Raw genomic sequence first — 10,526 nt, forward strand, 5'->3', positions numbered from 1 at the left:
GTAATGCTCTGAATACAATTTAAGGTATATATTACCTGTCAAACAAGAGAAAGGCGACTAGACAGTTATAAAGGCAATTCACATTTAAGCAACCGCCGTTCGCTCGTTTCGTAAAAATTACTTGCTCTGACTTCCAAGCGTAGATTATAATATTTTAATAACACTTACCAAAATCTTCAAATTAAAATAGAATAACGCTGCCGAAATGGTCAGTTATGCCAAATCATTTGCCAAATTTACTGTCTTTAAAAAACTCTAGACAGTGAAAGAATTGTGAATGTCTAGTAAAAAGTGTGAATGCTGACATTGATTTTATAAAACTGTCCCGTGTAAGCCCCAAGTTATACTTGGAAAGAAATTGACGGTTTACTAAAAACGTAAAATCATTCTACGGCGCTATCGAATACAAATATGTTTTCCAACTTGTTTGCCTTGTGATTAATTATTTTTAAAGGACTGATATTTTTTTAAGTTAAAATAAGTTCACATATGCATTAATCGCCTATAAATCCACCAAATTAATCTACCCGTTCACATATGGCAGATCACCTGCAAACTTGACAATAAGCTGTCAATACTGCTTTGAGAGGCTTTTCTTCATAGAAATTATTTTGGTGGAATATTGTGGAGTTTTTGGTTTGTTTAAATATTAATGATATGAAGAAAAGACAAGGAGCAGGAATAGTTAATTTAACTACGCAATTGGCTGCTAGTAATAAACAGTTGGAGGAAATCCGTATGCGACCTCTTCTCAGCGAGAATACGAAATCAATTTTTGGTGCAAATGTTCCAGTCGTTGTGCTAGGAGACTCAACGTTTCGCTTTACAGAGTTTCTAATGAAGCCTTATCTTTAAAACTCAACGGCCGGATAGAGCGGAAAGATTTTTAATTACTAACTTTCCAAGTCTAGAAGGTATTAGAGAATGCTTTCGGTCACTTGAAAGCAAGGTTTAGAAGAATTGGTAAAGGCATTGAAAATGACATGAAAAATGCAATGTCATTAATAAAATGTTGCTGTGTTTTGCACAATTTTGTAAACGAACGTAATGATAGCATTATCTACAAATGGATCCAGAGCCAAACGAACTTCGAATTCGCAAATCAACGAGAGCAACCAGAACCGACGTACAAAACCACAACTTAAGCGTAGAACACATTAGAGAATCAATCGCTTCGTTTTTATCTTCCTTTTAAATTTCATTTATTTCACATTTTTCTTTTTAAATTCATTTTTTTATTATTAAATTAATTAAACCTACTTAAAGTACTAACAATTTATCTGTAAACTTAAAATTCGTATTCTGTAAATTTAAAATAAAAATAATTAATTTATCACATTTTTTCAAACTATTCTTTTAAAATCTTTATTTTTTTGTTTTTGGTGTGGTTTTCATAAAATTGTATTAATTTTGAAGGTGATCGGAACTTCCACTATCTAACATATTTTCTTTGAAGGCCTCTAAAATTTATTCGAGAGTTGCATTCTGTTCCCTCTTATTTTGCAGGGAGTCTCTACTATCTTCCTTCAATTCTTGGATTTATCGGGCAACCGTTTGGTTGGGCGCCCGAAATTCTTCCGAAAATGCATATTAAAAATTTCCGTTATCCTTTCTCCATTTTTTCGGAAGTTGTGAAGATGTTTGCATTTGAGAAGAGCTACTGTAGTATTCTTAACTTGATTAATTCCATTACGATTCCATTTACCTCCTTCTCTATATCTATACAAAATATCTATCAAACAAATAAAATTAAAAATGCAACCATTCCATCAGTATTTTCTTATGACGTTGTCACGTTAAACAATCGTCAGTAAACTGACTTTACAGATAACCTCTTAATTACCTCATAACTAATAATATTTAATAAAAAATTTATTAGAATTATGTTTACAGACCTGTTTTCTTTGCCGGCGTCCATTTCATTTAGTTTTTATTTTGATGTTTCTCCTCACATTCGTAATAATAATTATCAATAACTCAGAAAATACGGGGTTGTATGTGAAAAAGTATTGTTATTATCTAGGATTATTTTATAATCTCAGATTTTGGGAGAGAAACTTTGTATAGGAAATCGCGCTTTTTAAAAAAAAGTAGATCATATACTTATATGTGAACGTATTATTATGGCTAGTGTAAAAAGAGCTAGTTTCAGAATTTCGAACTCCTTATAGTACGAAAAGTAAGAGGAGTGAATACCCCTAATGTATATATTTCTTTCATGCTTCCATGCAGCTCTGCTCATGTCACTTGTCTACACCAATCCTTCTGACATTTTATTACTTCATTGGGTACACAAGGAGATAAAAATGACAACAAGGAAAATTGAAAAAATCGGAAAATTTTAAGAGAAATTCGATGATTAGTACTATAAGTAATTAGCTGTGAATATAAATAATTGAATTGATTGGTGGTAGTCTAAAATGGAATTTTAGTTACTCCTTTAGAAACTATCTTAAGTAGAAACTAAAAAGTGGAAAATTATGTATGTACAAATAAGTTAGAGGTACAACTGGTATGTAAGCACTATTTAATTAAAATTGTTTTTATATTTAAAGTGTTTACAAGAGGAAATGGAACAAAATTTGGTCGATCCTTTTGCAGCAGAAAATAGCGGAACGGCCCGTTTCGTGGAAAAGCTTGTAGACAATGGGTTAGCTGGTAGTGGTGGTGCCTGCAGTAGCAATAGTGCCACCATAAACGCCACACATGAATTTCAGACCATGAAACCGGGTGTAGGCCAAAAGCCTGGACAGACGTCAGGAAGGAGCGAAATACCCCACAGCGAACTAGTAAAAATGCTTTATTTCTTGGAGGGTGAGCTTCAGGCACGCGACGTAGTTATCGCTGCTTTACGGAACGAACGAGTCAAACAATATATAACTCAGCTTCGTACAAAGCGGGTGCAGCCGAATGATCCTTATGCGGCAATATTTCGAGATAAAATTGCGCTGGCCGGCAATATGATATCGCGCGAATCATCAACTCAAGCGGCTCAAGCTGAAATGGAAGTTCGGCAAATAATCGAGCAGCAAATGGAGCAACAGTACCAAATGGTTAGTAAGCAGCGGGCTACACATTTGCGTATGGTAAATATACTCACAGAATCATTGGAGAACAATCAGAGAATGCTGCAGGAACTGGAGGAAGAAAAGCGCAAGCATGAGCATGATACAGCTCAGGGAGATGATATCACCTATGGCTTAGAACTAGAACGAACTAAGTTACGCCAAGAACTGGAAGAAGAACGTGCACAGTTAAAGAAAATGGAGAAAGAAATGAAAAAATTACAAGAAACATTAGACTACGAACGTAACCGTCAAAAACAGATTGTATTATTGCTTATAGCGGAACGCAAAAAGATCCTTATGAAGTATATTGAAGAGGGTTTGTCTCGTGTAAAAATATTTTATGATTCTGAAATAGTTAAACTTTATTACACTCTTTAGGTAAGCGCTCGGAGGATTTGGCACAAATATTAGCAGAGGAGAAACAACGCTCGGACACTATTGCCGAGGGCCTCGAAGAAGAGAGTAAAAAGTCTTTACGTATGGAGGAGGAATTGGAAAAACAGTCTGCAGCTTTCGAGAATGAGCGCAAGTCCCTGAAATTGAACATTGCGAAGGAGGAGGCGCGGTAACAACCTTTTAGGCATACCGATAACGATAACATTGTTAACAATGAGTACATTTACAGTGTGAAGGAACTGGAGCAAGAAATATCTATGCTGCGGGCTGAGAACGAGGCTATAAAAAAACAACAACAATTGCTACAACAAAGTGTGGCGGCAGGTGTAAGCGGCCAACTTGTGGCCGGTGCTAAAGCCAGAACCCTCAGTGGTATGGGTGCAAATTAATGCATGCTCAATTGTATATTTACATAATTTTAATTGAAGAATGATTTTTATTTCAAGGGGAAATATTTTGCTAAGCTCTTCTAACTTTCTATTTAAAAATCAAACTATGTTTCCCCACCCAATTTATAAAGGTGACTTAATTTAATACAATTTTATTACTTTACAAAACAAGGCATTATTTTGATTAACAATATTTAAGGTAACATTAAATCTTTCATTTAAAAACTTGAGCAAAACATTAACACAATCCAAATTACTAATTAGTATTATTATTTAGAACCTTTCACATATTAGTTAAAGACAACTGAATCGTTTTATATTCCGACTACATAATTGTTAACCATTTTATACATGAATAGAAGTAAACTAACATAATTCTTATTTTCAGATGACGCATGTGCCACACCAATGGTAAACATTGCAAAAATCGTGCAACCAACTGCAACTGTGACAAGTGTACCCGTATCTGGCCCTACTACTGGTATTGCGCGAGCGCCTGGGCAGACGTTGCGCAGCAGTGTAGGAACCACACTGCCTTCTACAGCAGTGGCACAGTCAGTTGCTACTGCTGTTCCACTGTCAACAGTAGCATTAGCCAGTACGTGTAATATTATCCCTGACAGCGCAACAACCGCAGCACCTATTACGTCAATCGCGAATAATCTAACAATTGGAGCAGTAGCAGGTAGCATCGCTATTGTTTCTGGTGCTCCACCATCTCCTTCGCCTGTGAAAATGCAGCCAACAGCAACCATACAGCGAGCACCAGGCGGTAAATATGCAGCTTTGGCTGCTGCTGCCGCTGCATCCCATTCTCTGGACCAGCCCGTGACGGTTCCACATCCGGTACCAATCGCAGTCCCCCCTGTTACAGTGCCACCGGCTGGAGCACGTGGTGCTCCACCACCTATACCTCCCAATAAACCGATTGTACCGCCGAAGCGTGAGCCGTCACTGTCGCGGCTGAGCTCGATTGCCGTGACTGGCGCCGGTGCAGCCAGCGTTAGTGTCGGTGCAACTACTTCAGTAGGTGGAGCTGCAAGCTCTGCCAATGCAAAATTAAATTGAATATTCCATAGTAACCTATTTCCTAAAGAAAATCCGAATTCGAGCGGTAAAACTCCAACTTAATACAAAATCCACATGTAGGTATACAAATTCCTCACATATGCAACTACACATTCGGAACATACAAATCTGCATTAGTACAGATTCAAATCTCTGGCGAGTTAAATGAAAATGAAGTAAATGATATGACTATGCTGCACATTGCTAAACAAATTTTGGTATGATACGAGGGTACACAGTATTAAAATAACATAACCTTAAAAAATAATTTACTCCTTAACAAGCAAGAGCGGATAAACATGCGTGGACAACCAGGTCTTGTGCTAATTTTTTTAAAAATTGCCACATGTTGCAACATATGTACGCCGTATAGATTTATGGACTAAATGAAAATGCTGTTTGAAGTATGAAAAGTGGAGAGCTGAGGAAAGCATGTCGATTGTACGTTGACAGATTTTTTTCGTAGTGTTTTTTGTACGCGTGCTTGTTGGAGGGGCGCCATATTCAAAAAAACCAAAATATCGAGAAACCCTACTTGAAAATTCTCAATTTACCGTACTTCCCTAAGTAAAAATAAGAACACAACTTTTTCTAATGTGCTGTTAATACTAATAATTTGTACCGCTACAAATTTGTTTACCGAAATGGAAAGAACTGACGGTATTTTTTGCATAATTATCCAATTTTCTGGATTATGATATGCTTCCTGCAAAAATTGATATGTGCATGTAGTAAACCCTAAGTGAGCGTTGGCTTAGTCGATATGTTGTTTTTTTTTTTTTTTGTTTAATAAATTTCTTAATAAGTTGAAGGTACAGAAAAATTGCACAGAAAAAGAAAACCATTACGCTCGCTGTCGAATTTACTTTTTTTTTTATTTGGATCAAGAAACATTTGCTTTACAATATTTACTCAAAGAGTAATCTGGCAGCTAAGTTTTGGACGACTCTTCCTTTCCTTTGACTCTGCTGTTATGTAAAACGTTAATCTTAAACAAAAAATGCAATTATGTACATGTAAATGCAAAAATACTCTGACAAAGAAAAAAATTGAAATGTATTCAAGGCCATATATACATACATAGTTATATAATCATCAACAACTAATACATACGCGTTACTTAAAATACATAGCTATCAGAAAAAGTGTAAAATTCTAGTATTATATATAAATATCATTGAAAAAATCTCAATTAGATATATTAACCTCTCGATTCACTGATAAAAAGAAAAAAGAAAAGGCAGCAAAAAATATTTAATGAGGCAGTGCGTCACGGCGCTAAAGTATTAAATATATTCATACATTTACTCATACTTGCAAACCAGCTAAATATATGTATAGCTTTGCATGACAAAAAATGGATTATGATATTAAAATATCCTCACCTATTGCGTGAAAATTACAATACATGTAGGAGTTTAGTAGGTGGATCGTTAAAACCTCTTTTGTTGTATTAACCTATAGTTTGAATAGAAATATAATGAATGTTATATGTAATAATTTTTATACAAAATGTAGTTTCTCTAAGTTATTTTAAGATTATTTCCGATTCTACAGTAATGTCTACTCGCCGATATATTTAATTTCTACAGAAAAAGCAAAGCATATTTTTTACATAAATTTAATTCGTTTGCTACATATTTTTGAAAATGGCAAATTAAGCTGCTTTTGACTTGAACCTTCCTACGTAGAGCCCCAAAAGCATAATTAGAGATGAACATTTATGTAATTTTGCTGACACAAAAGGCCAATTGAAAAAATACATACTTATTATTTTTTGTGACTAAAACAGGTGCGCAAACTGTTTGTATTTAAGGTTTTAATTTTAAACAATAAATATATTGAATGATTATTAGTATTCAACCCATAATTGTATTTTCAATGATAATAGCGCGCGATAAATTGCGAGCACAAGCCAAACGCAGTAAATTAATGATTTCCTCAATATTTTCTATGCGGTAGTCCTTCAGAATTTCGACCGATTCCTACACATAAAAGGATAGTTTTAAATATGTATGTATACAACTGAAAATTTAAGGACTAAAAACATACATCGGGGTACTTTTCCAGGCGTTTTTTCTTCTTATCAATTAGCGGCACTAACTCCGATTCTAAATGATGTAAAATTGCGCAAGTCTCTTTGGAGAGTATTTTCGGATCCTTCGATTCGAGCAGAGGAATGGAGTCAATAAGTAAAGAAGGCCAGAAACTAAAATGAAATAGAAAAGTTTGAAATAATTAATGGCATTCAAGGGGTAAGTGTTGTTGTTGTTTTTGTAGCAGCATAAACATTCCCCGTACATATACGGGGAATGGTGCTGAAGTCACAGTCCGGATACAAAGCCAGGTCGTTCCGGTTACGTAGATCCGTCTGTTCTGCGAGCGTTTAAGGATTAATACCCTTGGCTGGTTAAAATTATGAACAATATATATGTATATATATAATTGGCGCTTACACCCTTTTGGGCGTTTGGCCGAGCTCCTCCTATTTGTGGCGTGCGTCTTGATGTAGTTTTACAAGTGAAGCGACCTACAGTTTTAAGCCGACTCCGAATTTTTACTTACTATTCTGGTGTAATTTTTGATTCTAGTAAATTAACCAACAGCTCAGCAGCGGGCAGAAAGTCCCTTTTGCGATAGAATTGAAAGAAATCAAAATATTTTACTAAAAACACTAAACGTGGCGAGATGAACATTTTGGCACCAATGTTTGCGATGGCATCCGGGCAAAGCATATCCCCAGTTTTAGCATAGTGCTGCAAATAACTTTGTATTACGATACATACGCATTTGAAATGAAATTCAACCTACGTTTAACAGAAAATCTGCTATTGAAGTTACATAGAGTGTATCCTTTGAACGGATTGCCCATTCTAACGCGTTCCCATAACGTTCCTCGTTAAGTGATTTCTTCGATTGTATTTTGCAAATTTCTTGCTCTAGAAAGCAGAATATGAAAATAGTTAAGTGAAGTAAAGAAAGGGTAGAGTTTTAGTCGCACCAGCTTCGAAAAACCCTTTCTTTTGGGCAATGCCAATAATTTTCAAAGCTTGTTTTTCGGTATGTAAGGGTATTTTTGTTAGGAGCATCGCCAAGGCAGCTTGTCCTAAAATTTCGGAAAATAAAAACATTAATAAAAAAATAGTGTAAGTACAGCACCCTTCTTACCTTCTTGACCACAATGATCGAGATAATCCATTCCTAATTGCCACAAGGAGTTACGGGTCATCAGAGAACTTCCGAAATCATAAAGCAATGATTCTCTCAATTTTATACACTCACTGGCAATATTTTAAATTAAAATATATATGTGCAAGTGTATATAATACTAACAATTTTTTGTCCGACATTCTTACTTTACTTGATTTTCTCCAACGACCTGCAACTGCCCACAATTGTACAACAAGTCAATTAGATGCGTCACGAACCACTGATTATCGGCCATCAACTGTATTGCATGTATCACCTGATGCATGTCGTTCTCCATGAGACTAAGTATGACTCGATCTAAGTGCTTCATTTTCAATTCATTACTGTTGTTTCCTTTAACGCGCACCCAACGCGACAGCCACGTGTTGGCTGCGTTGCCCAATTCGAAATGCTTGCAGGCAGGATTTGTGAAGAAGAGGTAACCGGGCAGGAACTCATACCAATATTCTGTTTCTTGTATTTGCGCATTCCATATTTGAGTTTCACCAGTCACTAACTTTGGGGAAATAATAAAGTTATTGTTGGAACTTTATATCAATGAATTAAACTTTCAGTGGTTTGACACACCTGTACGATTTCTTCTAGGTTCGGTTCGATGGCAAGTATATTTGCTGCAATTTTACGTTCAGTGTCAGTAAGCCAGTATTGCCATTGTGATCGGAACTTTTGAATGGAAACGCCACCGTGAGCCTAAGAAGGTATAATTATATTTGCAGTTAATTAATTCTACCAAGAAATTGTATAACTTCATCAACAAAAAACACTTACATTGTATACAGGCATTGCTTTAAGAATTTGCTCAGTTAATTTAAAGTGCGCAGTTTCCGCTTGTGGGTGTAGGTGCAATAAGGCACGTGCAACGTCCACTTGCCCTTGCAATATGAGTCCCTTAAGAGTCGGCCAATAATCTTCACTGTCACTTGCTTCGCGACCCAACAGCAGCAGATCAGTAGCCATACGCTCGGCAGCTGGGAAATGAAACCGAATCCAGTCCAGAAGCTGAGGCACCACTGCATTAGAAGGAGTTGGATCCAGAAATAAAATTTCGCTCAGATGCCACACACATTCAATCGAATAAAAAATCGAAATGTACTGCTGATACTTCGACTGTGCGTCCGCATCATCAACTTCGTCTGCACTTATTACAGCATCTTGCAATTTTTCTAAGCAAGCGCGTATTATGCTGCGATAAGTACGCGATATTTTGGTATATTCTGCTTTTGAACCCCGTCTCTTAAGCGCTTGGAGCGCTACGAACGTGGAATTGGCTTCTGCGATAAGACTTCGAAGTATGGGGTCATCGAAGTTAAATTCCGGCTGCAGCATATGTATTAATACGTCATCCTTACCAGCGAACTCAGTTGGAGCGTCCCGCGTGTTGCTGGTAACAGGCCTATAAGCAGCTAAAGCTATTTTACTGCCAACCACAAATTGGCCGGTCAACGTGTTTGCATATCGGCTGCACAATGGGTCAACTATGGCCTGGTAACGTGACAAACATATTTAAAGTGTATTATTTATGTTATAAAGATATACGTAGAAACAAATCCTTACGAATGCAGCGGGCTGATCTTCCTCCATTGCTTATAAAATTTGTTTATTTTCCAATACTGTCGTATGTCGGGCAGAATTTAGAAACAATTTTCGCGCTATCAATTCTGACAAGCAGTTGTGAAGATAGAGATGGAAATATTGGACGCTGCAATTCACAGTGTTACCAGACACTTGATATTTCGGAATCTGTCATATTGGGATATCTGTTATAGATTAGCAAAGTTCTTGTAATTTTATTTGCAAAACAGAAATAAAATACGAATTAGTTCCGACCGCATAGCTCTCAAAAGAATATCGATCGTTTTCCAACTCCAGTGGTAGCACTCGAGATTGAAATACACATGAAATTCACCTTAATGTCTACTTATATAGTACCTCCCAGGTATGGTGAAAATATGTTCAATGGTGTGGCCAATATCATACCGCTAGCCGGCTCTCAGCGAATTTGGCAGATTCAGTAGTTGGGCTGACGCAGCAGGAGTTAAGAATTAATTAGGAAATTAATAATAAACACTAAAAAGTTATGGCAGCAATGGGTATGGGATATTCTATATTATATTTTATAATAAGTAATAAGAGAACGAAACATTTATGGGCCCACGCTTTTTTCTGTAAAATGAGTCCATAACTAATAATATTTAACAAAAATTTTATTAGAATTATGTTAACCCTTTCGCGATATTGTTGCCATATGGCAACAGTAAACTTTAAAAGGCCGTCAACACTCTCTTGTAAAAAATATCAACTTTTTTGTTACATATTTTCAAAAATTGAAGTTTAATGGTTAAACAGAAATAAAATAAATAATAACCGCCCATTATATATCGGTAATACAATATTT

General features: G+C 36.1%; 2 protein-coding genes across 2 annotated transcripts; one reads left to right on the top strand and one right to left on the bottom strand.

Moving 5' to 3' along the window:
* Positions 1-2,285: 2,285 nt before the first annotated feature.
* Positions 2,286-6,784, top strand: LOC129243770 (CTTNBP2 N-terminal-like protein). The gene is made up of 5 exons (XM_054881064.1): positions 2,286-2,482; positions 2,556-3,384; positions 3,447-3,633; positions 3,694-3,836; positions 4,242-6,784. Exons 2-5 carry the CDS (start codon positions 2,571-2,573, stop codon positions 4,919-4,921), a joined length of 1,824 nt encoding a protein of 607 aa, XP_054737039.1. The 5' UTR covers positions 2,286-2,482; positions 2,556-2,570; the 3' UTR covers positions 4,922-6,784.
* LOC129243769 (nuclear pore complex protein Nup75) lies at positions 6,719-9,832 on the bottom strand. Its single transcript, XM_054881063.1, has 10 exons — positions 9,686-9,832; positions 8,900-9,613; positions 8,699-8,821; positions 8,278-8,627; positions 8,090-8,202; positions 7,923-8,027; positions 7,733-7,860; positions 7,487-7,677; positions 6,974-7,130; positions 6,719-6,906 (listed from the first exon to the last, which is right to left on the bottom strand). The coding sequence occupies exons 1-10, from the start codon at positions 9,710-9,712 to the stop codon at positions 6,781-6,783; spliced, it is 2,034 nt and encodes a 677-aa protein (XP_054737038.1). The 5' UTR covers positions 9,713-9,832; the 3' UTR covers positions 6,719-6,780.
* Positions 9,833-10,526: the final 694 nt, after the last annotated feature.

Source organism: Anastrepha obliqua, chromosome 4 (genome assembly GCF_027943255.1).
Source record: "Anastrepha obliqua isolate idAnaObli1 chromosome 4, idAnaObli1_1.0, whole genome shotgun sequence".
Classification (NCBI taxonomy): domain Eukaryota; kingdom Metazoa; phylum Arthropoda; class Insecta; order Diptera; family Tephritidae; genus Anastrepha; species Anastrepha obliqua.